Raw genomic sequence first — 16,448 nt, 5'->3', positions numbered from 1 at the left:
TAGTATAATTCCCTCTTCGCAGGGAATTTCAGATTTCCTTACAGGAGGGACTTGCATAGCATTCATTGTATTTACGTAGGAAGTAACACTTGTAAAATGTTTCGAAATTTGTAGACTTCCAAATCGCAACTTTCGCCTCGTACTCTGTGTTCTGTAGCTTTGAAATGCTGAAAATGTCTCACAGTCAGTCTCTTAATATACAAATTCTAACGAGTTAGAGGTCTGAACTGGAATGAGAAGGCAGGAGTCAAAGGGAACTCTGCTAGCTCGATAGCATGCTCTTCTATAGATGATGGAATTTTTTCAGGGCATAAATGTCATTTAGATACTTTCACGACTATGCAGCTATTTATACCTTTGTCCCCTCTTTCCCTGCAGTCTCCTTGATGTTAAGCGTCTTGCCCGTACATTGTTTAAAATGGCATCTTGTGGGTTTTTGTTGTCCATCCGTGTCCCCCATCCCCCTTAAAGTCAGTCTTTCTTTGGGGGTAGGAAAGAATGGGGATAAAATACCTCATCACTCATTATTTATCTCTTGAGTTCAAAGGGCATGAATTTTCCTTCCCATCCTCGTTTAGACTGTTTTGTTCCTCGTGTCAGTGAGAATGTTGCAGTTACAGCTGCTTGCTATTTGAGGTGATCACATTAGTCAATTGTAGTTGCTGTTCTAATGGTTCTGACTCTGAAAAAGTGGGGTGATCTCCTGGGAGGCTCTGGAGGTGCCATTGTTGGTTTTGTGATACTGTTCTGTTCATTGTACTTTATTTCTTAAGAACACCACATAGAGTTGAACTCCATTGGATGTAGAACTCGGCTGCTTGTGGAGCTGTTGAGAAAATTAAAGCCACTTAGCAAGTCTTGGAATTGGTCATCTAACACTTCATTTTAGTAATGCTGCTTCTTCCTTTGTAGATGTTGTGACTCTTACTCTTCATAATCATGAGTGCCTGAGGCTTGTTATCTAATGAAATCTCTGTGCAAATGGTCCCTGAATATTTGTTCTTGGGAATGCGTATTGTGAGCAACAGCAAAAAAAGCCCAGTTGTTCAGACTGCCATTCCAGAGCATTTCTTATGATATTTCTGTGTCTGTCTTTCGACAAGGTAAATATTAATGCTGGGAACTTAATTACCTTCATTTTATCTCTTGTAGACAGATGCCTGTTCCTTCTTAGGCTCAGATGACAATGGGATATTGAGCATAGCAGGATCACTTGCATTTTCCAAATTAGACAGATTCACAAATGTTTGCAAGATTGGTGCTATAGGTAATGATTTCCATAAAATAATCTAGAAAACATGAATATATTGTAATTCGTAATCTCTGAATAAGATTTTCTGTAGCACTGTACTGTGTCAAATCAAATGAAATGAGACCTGGACCTTGCCTTAAAGGGGATAAACGCCTGAGCATTCTGTTCACAGACAGAATAGGAAATAAGACACAAGAAAGTAATTGTGAACAAATACAAGCATATGCCTTGTATTCTAATAGTTCAAGGGTGTTACAGCTTCAAAATGGTGTCCAGAAAGAATTGACTAACTGCTTAGAGAGAAATATCTATTCAGCTTTCTGGGGAATGTTAGAGGAAGAGATGCTCAACTGCAGAAGAAAGGAAATTCCAGGTTAGGGAGGCCTGTATGGAAGAAAGTGTATAACAGTGCAGAAGGGCATGGAGATATAAATATAGAATGTCAGTAGAAGTGTGTGACTCATACTGCTGTAGTAGCATAGTGCAGAATTTATTTGCAGAAGTACAGAACAAAAACCCTATGGTATGCTATGATGCATTTGCAGATAGTTTTCCATGGCTGGTTAATGTTTTATGCATCCTGCTTTTTTAGAGACATCACTAAACTGTGCTTTGATTTTCTTTTTATTTTTTTTTCTTTCTTCTTGTTAGGACTTTGTTTTTAGATTAAGAGTTAAGTCCTCTATTGAACCTTGAATTGCAGCAGTTCTGTTTGCTGGGTAGGAATTAGTTAGATTTGTTTCTAATCATGTAACTAAATTTAGCCAGCAATCTGCATTTTAAGGCATTGCTATTAAAAGTCTAAAAGTGAGATATGTATCGCAGTTTGAATTTAAAATGAGCCAGAGGCACAGCTGGTGAGGCAGTGATGACTCTCTAATCATGAGTGGAAAGAAATGAGAAGGGAATTTTCTCATCTTGCACGTTGAATGCAAAGCGTGATAGATTCTTCAGCATTGATTCCTGCCCCCACCCCTCTTCCCCAGCTTTGTTTCATGGTTGCATGGACTTCATGACATCCTCCTGCATTTTATTTTTTGAGCCAAGTTCATATATGTGTTTGATATCAGCAGTATGAACACAACTTTACAAGCATTTAACTTACATTTAAATTTTTCTTTCAGTTTGTTCAGAGCTTTGTATGGAACTTCATGTTTCCAGCCTCCTAAAAGCAAAACAGCTGTTATTCCTCTAAAACCCAAACCCACAGGCAGGACTTTCCAGGTACCTGGAGAGTTGTGGAATTTGCCATACTCACAAGTTATTTCTGTCCAATCTTTCAAAGCAGTGAAGCATGCTATTAAGTGTGTGAATAATCCCATTAACTGAATGTTGCCCGTCTTGAAACATAACTTGGTATAGATATGGAAACAAAAAAGAAAAAGCGTTACCTGTTTTTTAATGAATGAAAGTTAAAGCTGTTTAGATGTTTGATGGTGTTAACAGTCTGATAAAGATGGATCTGTTGGTAAAGCGCACGATAACTTGCAGTTTCACATGATGTACTGACTTTATCTCTAGCCTATCATACAGAATATTAAATTGACTTAATACAGCACTGCCTTTAGCAATATTTGCTGTTGCCAGCTCCCAGTTCCCAAGAGTGTTCTTCAGCCAGGTCAATTCCTTGGCTTGGGTTACTTTCCCTGTCACAAATAGTTTTAGCACAATGAAGACTGGTGGCCTAGGAATGGGAACAACTATTTGGGTCTGAAGTTTTTCAGGCTGTCTTGGTTGTTGCTGAAGGAATTCTCAGTCTGCGCTTTGAACATTTTAGTCAGTGCTAAAAGGCAGTCACAGTCCTGGTGTCTTCTCTTGGAGGGTCTCCCACATCCTCATGGCTTTACCTGCCTCAGCAAGTATTTTCCATTACATCGCATTATCATACAAGTAACTGGATTTTTAATGTTTTGATGTCTCCAGGAGGTTCTGAAAGAAGAATGGATGATGCAGCTGTATCCCTTATGCTCTATCTGTTTACGTTAATGTCATGCAACAGAGTTCCCCCTGGTTGGATGAATTTTCTTTTGTGATGCATAATTTTCTAGGTTGATTTCTTAAATTTCCTTTTTTTTTTTTTTTTTTTTAGCAGTAGGAACGGGTCACAGAAGCCAGTTGTTTGCTGGATCATAGATAAGCCACTGATTGCCGTGGTGTGAAATCCCTTAGGCGTCTTGTTCATCTATCTTGCACATGTGCTTGTTATTAAATTGGTCACCAGATTTGGGGACATCAGATGTAGCTCAGAATTGCAGAAAATTTTGGCTCACTTGAGTATAGGTGGTATAACTGACAAATCAATAGCTATTGCAGGACGACTGGTGATGCCTTTATGGTTCTTTTCCTGTGGCATTTGTGGCCTTTTGTTGCAGGTTTAATCCTATTTACAGGGTGCTCGAAAACCCTTGTGAACTACTGCATGTTGAGTAGGTGCTTTGTGGACTGTTCTGAGCTAGCTATGTATTGCAACCTGTGACAGCAGAAGGCTGAAAATGGCAACTGAAATGATTTCTAGTTTTCTGTTGCTAACATCCCTGAAATATCCCTGCTTTATCTGAACTTTCCTGAGGAGGCATGACCTCAATACTATGCATAAATTTGTGTTTAAGTGAGTACCTTTTTAATAGCTATTATAAATGACTATGGAAAAAAATAATTGGGAGCATACCCTATTATGTAAAGTTGCAGAAGTCTGTAAGGAGGTCACAGAAAATGTGTTAAGAGATGTGGGTACCTCTCACAAACGGAACTCCTGTGTAAGAGGATGAAGGGGCCATTTAAACCTTTGTCAGAGCAGATAATCCTGTTTTGTACTGACACCGTGCACAGGTACAGATGTTACGCAGATGAAGAAGTTTCTTGGAATGGTTAAAAGACATCAGTGATTGCTCTGAAGGACAACAGAGATCTGTAGTTGGGGGAGAAGCATTGTTTTGCCTTGTGTGGGGCAGGGAGGAGGCAGAGGCAGCCTCTGTCAATTTTTAATACCTGCTCCTGTGAATTTTCATGTGAAAGGAGGCATTAGGACTTTTATATAAAGCTTCCTATTTCAAGTCTGAATGAGATTAAGCATTCAGTGCGAATATCCAGAGTTCATTTGAAAAGTAATTGTTAATGCAACCATGAACTGAGATAGCCAAGATGAACTCTTTCATCTAGTATTTATGAAAGGATAGTTCCGAGCTTGCCTGGATACCGAATAGAAACTTCAAGGAGATAACAGTAGTGCAGTCATGATATTATCTTCAAACAGGAAAATTGATATAAAGATGTATCTGAATCTAGTGAAAATAAGTACACTTTAATGTTGCTATTTTTTGTGTTCTACTGAGAAACCAACCTGTTTCTAAAACTAAAAAGCATTTTTTCTAAATTGTTAATTTAATTCCCTCCAAATACTTAGGTGGCTGAGCAGATTAAGAAAGTGGTAAGACGGGAAAAATGACATGCTCTATAGCCTCAGCAGCACCATAAAGCAGCACAGTAAGAGCTACAGTGTCAGACAGGAAGCAACTAAAGCGTTTCATGCAATGCTGCTGGATTTGCGATACTCCAAAGGTTGTGAACTTGTAATTCTAAGGCCATTCTCAACCGCCTACGCCTTGTGATAGCATAAGGACAGAATCACGATGTGAAGAAAACACAGAGTAGCCTTTCTGATGGTGGACTGCTAGTGCAGTACTGCAAGCACTTCAATACTTACCTACTCTCATCCGTATTCTGAGGGGCATGAGAATGTGTTTCAGATTATGTGCTGCTGTATGTACGCTGAGGCAGATTGCTGTGTTTACAGTTCAGAAAGCAGGAGGAAACTAGGTCTGTATGACCATGTAAAATCTCAAATGGTGTAACATACTATTGTATGTGCTGTTTACTTAAAGCGCTGTTGGGAAGGTTTTCCTAAAAATCTTCTGACCTCTGTCCTTCTAGCTCTCAGAACTCCTGTACTGTGTTTCATTCAGGTTGGACACTGGAATGACACAATGTACATCAATTATATCTGTTACTCCTGAATACCAAATGGTATTGGGCCCTCTGGCCTTTGTTTGATGTAGCATTTGTCTGCTGAAAAGAGGAAGAGTTGCAATGAAGTAATTTGGGACAATGTGGATATTCACAGTTGAGGAGTTTGCTTTTTGGAACTGGAGCCACTGTGCTCAGAACATGGCAGGATCAAGGTCTTAGGAAGCATTGTTAGTATCTTAGAAGAACTGGAAAAGCTTTCCACCATTGTATGCTTCTTTCTTTCACACAAATTGTAGAAACACCTCCTGCCTTTTGTGCCCTTTTACTGTATAGAGTCTGGTATGAAATATCTCATTTTCTGATGCCTCAGCCACTTCCATGGTTGATGTACTCTGTCCAGTTGACTCATCGCTGTGTATGTTTTCTTGACTTCTAATTAAATTCTGTTCTATTCTAATATTAGACCAACACTCCTTGTTATATCACCCCTCATTCTTAAGTAATTCATCCTCCAACCTCCTTACTCTGTGTGACTAATGTCTTTTTCTCAAATATTCTTAGAACATTTTAAAATACCATCTATATTATAAGCAGCACAGTAGCAATATTTCTCATTACAATTGCTTAACACTTTCTGTCATAACTCAGTGCTTTCTGTTGCTTAGGATTTTGACAAGACTTTAACCTTTTTGGCGGAATTTTCCATGCATTGATGTTTGCCTTGGTCTGAAATTTCCACTTGAGACTTGATTTTGTTGTTGTTTTGTTTGTTGAAAATATAATCAGTATTTCATAGAGAAGATACTTCTAAATCAACTTCTGTTGTTAGGTTCTCTCACAGAAAAGACAGATTAAAGTATCCTAGGAAGTGTTTGGCTGAAAAATAGGAATGATTGCCCATTAGCAGGAGATAGAGCTTGGGGAAGGGGAATGCTCACTAAACAGGAGCAGGTCTGGGCAATGAATTTCTGCTGATTAGAAGTGAGAACTGAATCCGTGAGCACTGAGAAGGAACTGGCTGCTTACCTAATATTTGGGCATTCAAGAAGTTCATCCTAAAAGCAAAAGTTAATTTATCTGGCTTTAATGGATGTTCTCTGCTTGCCTACAAATAACCACCTGAAACTTTTTTCCTTTTTGCCACTATAAAGGAAATAAGTTTATTACAATTATTTCTGTTTGTAAACAGAAACAGCTTATGTTCTCCTAAAGCTTGTTTAGTTTTGCATGTGTAAGAAATTCTGTGCTTGCTTGTCCAGTGGAAGAAAATAGAATCTGTGGATGGAAGATGTTTTGTTGCAGCTAAGCAATATTGCTGTCTGGTTTTAATCCTTCATATATGCTTGCATTCCTCATTTACACTGAATTTACTGAAATAATTTGCAATAAGAGATGAACATGCTTCAATGCCTTTGTACAGCTGAGTAAAACCACTGGGATCATACTGTTTCCAGTTCTATTACTTCCATCTCAGCTTGGTTTTACTGTTGAAATTTCAGTGTAGGGCCTCAAAAATGGATGCGGTAACAGAATTGCAGAGTGAACGTTAAGATCATCAATATCCCCAGTGTAGAAGAAAAAAAGACCAAACTTGTATGGACACTGGCACATGGAAAAGATAATTGATAGTGGAGAGAGGAGCTTTTCCCCGTCATGGATAAAGGCACAATCACCAGCTGATAGCAACTGTAGTTAGACAAATTAATCCTGTTGCAGATGATGAACTTGCTACCCCTTAATTCACAAGGGGAAATAATGTATGCAGTTTACTTTGACTTCAGGGTAGTTGGTTGTGGTGTCTTGCTCTGGTCTTACAGTTGGGGAAGCTGTAGATGACTGCACTTTTCTCCACCTCTCACAGGCCTTTGGCAGAGGGGAACATAATTGCTTGCTTTACACAGAACTTCCTCTAGCAGTTTGTCATCAAGATGGTGATTGTGTCAGCTGCTCCCTGGTTTCTGCTGGTCACTGGCAGGGTGGGAAGACTATGATCTTGGTAACTAGTCAGGTGTGTGTCAGGATTTCAGATTGTCTTCATCTGAACCCAGATACCAGCAGCAGACAAGACTTGAGACAAGGTGCAGTGGTACCCTGATGTGATGATGCAAAGGATCATTTTTGTTATATGAGGGGCTGTTGTTTCTTGTTCATGTCTGAGTGCAGACTGAGCACCATATTGGGTTGGAGAATTCTGCCCCTGACCTCCCCCCCCCCCCCCAGAAGTCAGACTTGAGAGGAGCTTCTACAGCCCATGTGTACAGGATAGTGCTAGTCTGCATACGAGGATCTGTGTCTGTATTACCAAAGATACTGCTTGCTTTTCCAGAGGCCTTGTGGGTTGCTGATGGTTTTGCCAGTGGCACTTGATCCTGTTTTAGCTTCTGAGAGCTGAAATGCTTTAGTTAAATTATGGTCCTTGGGATCAATACAGCAATGTCTGGGTAGTGCTTGAGAGCCTGTGGTATATTAATGATCTAACTAACTGGACTTTAAATTTCATAAAACTCAGCTTCAGTTCTTGTAGTTGATACAAAATAGAGCAGCCTGCCTGTCCTTTTTCAGCCCACTCATAGGGTTCTGGATAGGCGCAGTAACCTGGTGTGATATAAAAGCCTGAAGCTTAGTCTACATTTACATTTGCTATGTAACATACTGATGTAGGAGTCTCCTTGCAACATTTTTGCCGCTGCAGATGTTGTTAGCAGAGATCTATACAAATTACAAAGTAAATACGCTACCTCTAGAACAAGCATGTTTTTTAAACTGTAAACTGTTTTTTTAATCTGTGTAAGATACACTGGTGTTTCTCTTAATGAAACTTGTTATAATGCTTTAACCTAACAAAATGCACCTACTATGTTGAAAGACCTCACTTGTATTGAAAGTAGTGTATGACTGGTTTCAACTTTTCCCTGAATTGCTAGGAAGTTCCAAAGGAAGAAAATCATTGTGCCCCTGAGAGAAAAGGACAACTAATTTTATCATTTAATTCAGGGGAAGCATTATCAGTGAACTGAGAGAACACACCTGAAAAACTTCCAGTGATCAGAGTAAAAACTACCACTGCTGGCAGATTTCCAAGGGAAATGCATATACTTCTCATGTATTCAAATCTATGAAGTTAGTTTCCAGTTTCTGAGATGCATTGTCAGCTTAAACTCTGCAAACCAGCAGCGCTCACCTGGGTCTCCTTCAAGACAATTTAACAGCGCCCAAAGGAAAAGGAAGGTGTTCAGATTTCGGAAGGTTTGTGTTATGGGATGTGTTAAGAAAACCATCAGCTGTCATCTTTGGGCGATGTGACCAGTACCGCCTGCTCCCAGCCCCTCTATGGGATATGCCTGTACTGACTGACAAGGGGAGAAGTGCGCGTGTTTAAGCTGTCTTGCTTCACTTGATGGTGTTTTCCTCAGAGTCACTTAATTTGGCTTGTGACTTGGTGACTTGAGTTCTGGAGAGGAGATTGAGGCTTGGCTGTAGTGCATCTGTAACTCAAGGTCATTGCAGGCTTCCTTCTAGGTTGGAAAGTGGGTTGCTGCTTTGCGTTAAAACAGAGTTGAGAACATAGTGTTACGCTGTGTGTATATAACATTTTTAATTGGGAGTCCAGAAAGGGACAGCTTTTCATCACTTACCTGCAGAGATTTCATTAAGAAAATAAAGCTGTCACTTAGTATGATTTCATAATTATTATTTTTTTTAATATTGGGAACTGAAGGTAAAAGGATTGCTTTATGGATGTTACCCATATTTGAGAGTGGACTTCTGGGTGTCAGTCCCACTGCAGTGAACCTGGTAGAATATGTGGAGGGAAGGATGATCCATATACTGCTGATTTCATTTAGTTACTTGCCTTGGCCAACATGTGATTCCTGTGAAAAGAAACTGGTGCAATTCCAATGCTTAATGACAGCTGTGGTGGTCCTGACTAACCGGTTTCTGTCCTGAGGGCTGTTACTTTGCTCACGGGAGCTGTGACAGAAGATAACTTTTATCAGGAAAACATAAACTGTATGTTAAATACAGGACGTGTGATGGATGTCTCAATGGCAAAGACTGGGAATAGAGAAGAATCTTTTATGTTTCAGAATAAGCTGTTTTGTGTGCTTCTGTAAGCTAAAAATATGCCCTTTGTATAACTAAAGTATATATTTTGTGCAGAATGTCCAGGTTAAGCCCCTTTACTGACGTGGTTTCATTTATAGCCCAGGTCACCCTACAGCTGTTGTTCTGCCAGAAAACACGTTAATGAGGTTTGAGTAACTGCATAGAAGTACATCGTAATATGTCTTTAGGTAGTTTTAATTTTTTTCTTCTGTTTCCATAAGTAGTTTTCACTAGGTTTTTGGAGGTTTAGATAAGATGTATTACGAAGTGTTCTAGTTGTCAGTTGGTATCCAGATGTTCCTGGAACCTGGTAAATATGTAATCTTGAAATGTCTTTTGTGTTTAGATACTGGCAAGGTATTCACCTGGGGCAGAGCGGACTATGGGCAACTTGGAAGGCATGTAGTGGTTCCCGATGGGCAGGAGGCATGCACAGCATCTGAACAGCACTTGGAGCTGTTGGGTAACATCCCTGTTTCAGTGCCTTGCCTAAATGGAGCATCTCAGGTAAAGATGAAAATTACTGCTTTTTTCCCAGGGTGGTGGGTTTTTTTGTGTGTGTACATGTGCATTAAAACAATCAGTACAATTTCCTAACAGAACACTTTCAAATGCTGCAGTACAAGCCCTTGCTGCTCTTCCTGTGAGCTCATAATATGATTAAATTTTTTTCAAATTTCTTAAAAGGCTTTTGCATTCAGGAACTGATTTTTCATTGGTGGAACCAGACTTACCATTAGCAGTAGCTGCCAAGTTCTCTCAGCTCCCAGCGTGTGCAAGAGATTGTTGCATCTGCAACACAGCCTAACGTATGAGGTGGCACCCCGTCCAGCTGCAGCACTACTTTTGTCTGAAGCCCTCTGTAACAGTTTAGCCAGTGGCCTTTCTCTAGCTGGTCAGTGCTACAGCCTCTCGCTCAGGGTCTCTAAGCATATAAAGAGTATTTCTCTACCTTATAACATCCTTGAGTGGTGTTGAAGGTTTTTTCATATGGCTAATTTGATACAAAATTATTTATCCTCAAGCGTAAAGATGATCAGAAAGAAAACTTTACTCAGGTTTGCTGTAGTCTAACAGAACATGCAACCTGTACTACCTGTACAAACAGTTTTCTTGGCTTTTTAGTGGCTATAGCAGCACATGGCACTTGGCTGGCAATGTGTGTGGGTCCCAGCTGAGCAGATAACCAGACAAAAGGTATGCATCTCCCTGGGGGGTAGCTGGCTGGTAGCTTCCAGTCAAAATGGAAGTATAAGCTGACAGCTTCAGCTGCAATGTCCGTACTGCACCTCTGCCTCCTGGTAGTCTCCCATGGTGAGACTTTTGTTAGAAGAGTTAGCCTCTGCCCTTTCTCGCTGTCAGTGTTCTGTGGTTGTGCACGCTCACAGCTGTGAAGCGGAGCATCAGAACCCAGGATGCTGCACTGAAGAATAATTTGTTTAGTCAGTGTTGACTCCACTGAGCCTCAAACAGCTTTCTTAGTAATTTTGAGATGGGTGCCCCTGCTTTTGTTGTTAGATATCTATAGAGAACACCATTGTTGAATCTGTTTCACGCTGTTTTTCCATCTGTGCTTTGGGCAATGCTTCAAGTACGTAATTTTGTTTTTTCTTGTACAGTACAAAGCTAAGGCAGCTGTAGATTTTGCACAGGGGAACTTATGCTTGGCAGAATGAGTGATCCATGAAAGTGAAGGGATGCATTCAGAGATATTCCTTGAAAAGGAAGAGGAAACAATCTTTTTGTTCTGCTGCCCTCAGCACTGTTCCCCCTTATAGACCTATGAGAGACCTGGTTTGAGTGATTAGCGATGGCAGTGTCCTGGAGCAGACATCGTTCTTTGCAGAGCTAACAAGAAGATGATTTAAGAAGATTGTGATCAACAGCTAGCACCTTTTGTACCCTAAGAGGAGCTGTGTTGATGAGAAAAGGAAAAAGCAGATAAGAGCCTAAATTGCTTCACTTTCAAGATTACAAAATAATGCCGGAGCTAGATTTTAGACTTAAACATGCATTAAACTGCAGTATGTAGGCTATGTAGAGGGCAAGCTGTTTTTTGTTTACACACAAGCTATCCCTTTTTCCATTGGTTGTCATGTGGAGACAAGGTTTGATTTGAGAGCTCAATTAAAAGGAATATAAAGAAGATGAGTTCTTTTCCATGTTTCCCTTGAATTAACAATTCCAATTTACATGTTCAATGCAGAGAGCCAGTGTAACAGTTAAGGATTACAACTAATGATTTTTATCTATGGTCTATTTTTGTAAATTGCTTTTCATGATTCAGCTGAATTTTTGGCAAAGTTGTGGTCTGCTGATTGCCTCTGCACTTCAGTTAATATTGTTAAAACCAGAGCTGAGAAACTAATCTAAGGATTAGAGGACAGTGTAAAAGACACACTAGTTTACCTCAAGGACAGCACAGTAGATTTAACTTCCTGTGCTGCTCCTTGTGTCCATGCCCATGATTTACCTGCTTTCTCCACCAAAGACCAGGGATTCTCCTTTCTTTGTGCTGAAATAGATACGTCTGTGTCTGTCTATTACTCAAAAACCTGATTTTGGAAGTGTTGAGTGATCCATTGTGAATTTGACTTATTTCCCAAACACTTTTGGAAACGTTGACCTTGAGAAACGTGAGCGCTTCTTTCTTTCAACTGGAAGAGTGGAAGAACAAAAGCCTGAGTTTTAGATAATTGCCTACTAATCTGAGTATGTCTTCCTGGCAGTTTTAAAAGGGTGCGGGGACATCAGGTTCCTGGAGTCTCATGTGTTTAAACTTTTTGAATTATGTGACTGCAGGTCTATTTATTATTTTCTTCTCAGTGCTTTGGTGCATAACCACCATGGAATAGGATGAGGCACTGAAAAGGAACTTTAGGCTGTAGCTGAAGTCAGTTGTGCAAGACATTATGCATGCAGTGCTCTTGTGTTGTGGGGTGTCCTTGATTGGACCTCTTCAGAACATCTGACTCATATGCTGCCTGATGCGCATTCATATCCACTGCTCTTCAGATGAAAGGACAATTAAATACAAATGGCCTGAAAGATGATGAGCCTTTGTATTTAGCAAATGCTACAAAGACCTGGTTTAATGTTTCCTCCTTGTCAAAAATGCTTTTCCAGTCCGTTTGATATTTTTGTTTTTAATAGCTATTTTTTTACTGTTTGTGGTATGTTCAGCATGTCATTCACGTTGCAGCAAACATTTGCTGCAGCAATAAACAAGTGAGAAGTCACTGTGCAGTGCTGAACGTTTCTTGCTAAACGGGATGGAAGGGCGGGCTACAGTCGTTCTGGATATGCAGCACTGCTCATGTGGAGCCATGTTTTCATCATATCCTTTCTCTACTTAAAACAGGCTGTGCTAGATTACAGTTTTCTCAGGAGGGATCTCTGAAATTTCAGTTAGGAAATAAAAAAAATATCTGTGCCACACTGACAGTTTTCGGTTTTCTTGGGCTTAATTCCTTCCTCAGTTTTACCATCACCCAGCTTAAATCTTGATGATGGATCTAGAGGCCAATTGTTTCAGGGAATTGAAAATAACTGATGGACTTGTGATGACCTGTATCTGCTGTGTTTATCCCGATCCTGTTGTGGCCCGTAATTCCAGAGTGTATGTTTGTCCCAGCGTGTATGTTTGTCCTGTGCAATACAGACTGGCTTGGATCCTTTGCGCATGGTTCCTTTTTTCAGGGAATGCCATCATGAATACACATGCTCTCATGGCCCTTTGACTGCAAAGTATATTGCTGCTTTTTTCCATGGTGGTTACAGTAACATCACTGTTACCGCTTTTGTTTAAACGTTGCAAAGATAGCTTTGTTTTTAGTATATTCTTGGGTTTCCCCCCCCTCCCCCATGTTGCAAAATATTAAGCATCTACCTACAAGACAAATCTATCTGCTATGATGATATAGTTGATTGTTATATGTCTGATAGGCTAAAGTATAAGCATTGTTACTACCTTAACATATAGACACAATAATGGAAATTATTGTGTTGAAATGTTGAAAATGGAACCTTTTGGATTAAAAAAAATTGTGATTGTTTTTATATTTTTTGACTTGGTGAAAATTATTAGAGGCCTCTTTGTAAGTAAAGCTGTCGTTGAGACTTTAAAGGGTATTTAAAGAAATAACCTGATAGTATTAAAGCATATACATCATCTCTGTGCTATGTGCATGGCTTGTATACTTAGTTATTTGTTGGTATTGTAAATATTTGTGGCTATGTTTTTTATTTTGAATGCTCAAAACAAAAGGCTTTTATTTTGCTGGGGGAGAAACAACAAACTGAAGTTTCCTAAACCAGAGTTTACTGCTCAGTTTGAGAATATATGTGTAGTAACTGATTCAATAAGCTGCTTAAAAACCCCATTTTGACTATTAGGGAAAGAGGTAAATGCAAAAAAAAAAAAATAATTCCCCCTAGTTTTCCAAGCTCAATAATTTTTAGATAATCTAAGGATATAGTCCAATAGAAGTGGTGGTGTGAAAAATGAAGTTTCAGAAAACTCTGTTCCTTGTTCTTTGATTTGCCAGCTTGCCTCCAAACTCATAACTGCCACAGAAACAGATGTGGGCCCTGGAAAAACTTATAGTAAAAGGTGGTTTTTACTTAGCAATGCTTACAGCTGACAATGAAAACAAGCAGGGCATGGGAGTGGAAACGGAGAAAGGACATAGCTTCAGGTGCAACAGCAAGGCAGCTGTAAAGCTGAGAAGACAACCTACATAATACATATTCCACTCCAGCCCTTTACTCGTTAAGCTTTCTCTCTTGTGATATGGTGAGAAGCGAAAGTTACCTGATATCTGCATGCTCCAAACAGGTTAGATTACTAGTTGTGTTATATTTCAGTTAGTATGTGTGGCTTTCCCTGGATGTTTGTTTAATGTTGTTACATCTGTCCATCTAGTGATCCTTCATGAGGAGAGACCCCCATAGAAGGAGAGGTTAAAGGCCAACTCATTTTTTACTGAGGGGTTTCTGAGGTCCTTCTGGACCAATTAGTTAAAAATATTCTCATTTTTAAGTTGAAGTGATGTGGAGTTTCTTGCTTGGTAAGCAAGTAGTGCAGTGGGGGTTTTTTTGTCATGAATTGGTGTCTTTAACAAGTTGGTCTTGATCTGTGTTCTTTGAGAAATGGCATTGTTGAATTTTCCTTTGTTGGTGCAGGTTGGTTTTGTTACGCTGTTTTAGAGATGCAGGGATAAAAATGGTAATGTAGAGATGGCCCTTTAATATTCTTGCAAGAGTGGAAATCAAGTTCTTGGCTTATTAATTTTAAGTGACGGTCAGGAAAAAGGGCATGGAGAAGTGGGTTCTGGGTAAAATTCTGTGCAAATGAGAATTTGCAATTAAGGATGAAAATGGAGGCCAAATTGTTGAAATTATCACTGGGGGGAAAAAACCCAAACAGGATGTATTAGAGGAATGAAACTGCAGTCTGCATACAAAATACATAAAGTCAGTGTTAGATGAGGTGCGTTTGTGTGATCTGCACGCCCTGTGTAGGAGAGTAACACTGATCTTGGCAATGCTGCAAGAATATTGAGAGGAGTTTACAGTTATATTGCAGGCAATGAGGAGGCAGGATTTACTACTTAGATCAGTTGGTTCTCCCTGTTGTTCTCAGAGCAAGAAGCTGAGAGCCGTAACAAACTTGAAGTTCAAATGCAACGTTTTGGCTAGGTAGCAGTTCTGTTTATTCTGTGCTTTTCTTATCCCATTAAGACATGACCATGGCTTGTAAAGACTAGCTTACGGCCTGGGTAGAGAGATTCTGGAAATTAGGAATACCATGTGTTAAGCAATGGAAGTTACTCGGGAAATATTAGGCTGCTCCATGAAAACCATAACCTAGCTGTAATTTTGTGGTAAATGATTTGGTGAAGTGAAGCTCAACTATTTAACACTAGGTGAAAGGGTGGGGATCTTTGCTTTCCTCTTCTCCTTGTGGTTATAAGCAGAGCCTAGATCACCCAACGTCTAGGTGTGTAATTTTTGGCAAGCAAAGAGGAGATGATGTTGGTTCCCAGCACCTATACCAATTTCTCTGCTGCTGGCATTGCAAAAGGGGAAATGGGAAATCAAATTCACACCAAGCAAATAACAAAGGAGAGCTCCTGCACTGCCTTTGCATGCCAGACAACATGTGATGTGTGACTACAAGCTAGAGGTTTTCCAGTTATCACTTTTGCAGATGAGGGTTGGCTTAAAATGACCAAAATGGCTCTGCTGGGGTTGTGCTGTAGCACTGAGGTGGCAGCCAGGGGTCAGGCTGCTTCGTAGTCTGTATGGGAGACCAGCAAAGGTTGATGTGCCTCCAGCATGGGTGAAGTAGGAGAGGACTGACATGGCATCAAGTCAGGAGTTGGTGACCCACCCAGCATGTGATGGATGGGATGTTATAAATGTGAGTGTGGGCAAAGCCTTAATCTTCATAATTCATAAATTCATTTTCCACCTGATAGTGTGTTGCAGTTCGAATTCCAAATTAATCCTTCACTAAAACTACTTGCAGCAGTAGCCATAGCTTGTGCAGGCGTGCATCAGCTGACCAAATTGGCAAATGTGTTTAATGAGTTGTTAGTAGAAAAATGACTAAGTTACCTTGTTTGTGACTCTGACCTGCATATGCTCATGCTATGTTCTTTAAATTAAAAATACTGACCGGGTCCCATTCTTCTTCATGGCTTGTTCTAATAACAGTGCACCATGACTGCAACTCACCCTGAACTCAGAGACAACTTCTAATCCAGCTCAGTACTCCTCTGAAATATTTCTTTGCACCAACAAATGCCATGAACATTCACTGGTGTCATTCACATGCATGATGTAGTAAATGCCTGCTAATTATCTATGGGAAATGCTGCAAAATAACTAAAAAAAATGTACTTGGTGTTAAGGCAAATTCTGTGTGAACAGCCACCTTGGAAGGTGACCACCATTAGCGCAGAAATCCAGTTCAGCCTCACTGACATTGTTTCGGTTCCCTTGTTTATCCATGAGGAGCCTAAACAGAAAGGCTTCAATGTAAAATGTAAAAGGTATCTGTCCTACTTTAAGGTCAGCCAAGCCTAACCCAGGGGTATGTGCATGGGTATGTTCCAAA

General features: G+C 40.0%; 1 protein-coding gene across 5 annotated transcripts in view; it reads left to right on the top strand.

Annotated features, from left to right (window-relative positions):
- The window catches only part of SERGEF (secretion regulating guanine nucleotide exchange factor), a 158,696-nt gene that overhangs the window by 26,432 nt on the left and 115,816 nt on the right, over positions 1-16,448 (top strand). For 4 of the 5 annotated variants that reach the window (XM_056353834.1, XM_056353832.1, XM_056353830.1 and 1 more), the window contains one exon: positions 9,672-9,832. The exons of the other annotated variant lie outside the window; for it this stretch is intronic. In XM_056353834.1, the coding sequence (XP_056209809.1) occupies positions 9,672-9,832 (161 nt within the window). The remainder of the gene's footprint in view (positions 1-9,671; positions 9,833-16,448) is intronic. 5 annotated transcript variants of the gene reach the window in all.

Source organism: Falco biarmicus, chromosome 10 (assembly GCF_023638135.1).
Source record: "Falco biarmicus isolate bFalBia1 chromosome 10, bFalBia1.pri, whole genome shotgun sequence".
In the NCBI taxonomy this organism is placed as follows: domain Eukaryota; kingdom Metazoa; phylum Chordata; class Aves; order Falconiformes; family Falconidae; genus Falco; species Falco biarmicus.
Note: the sequence above shows the minus strand (reverse complement) of the source record. Positions and strands in the feature narration are given on the sequence as shown.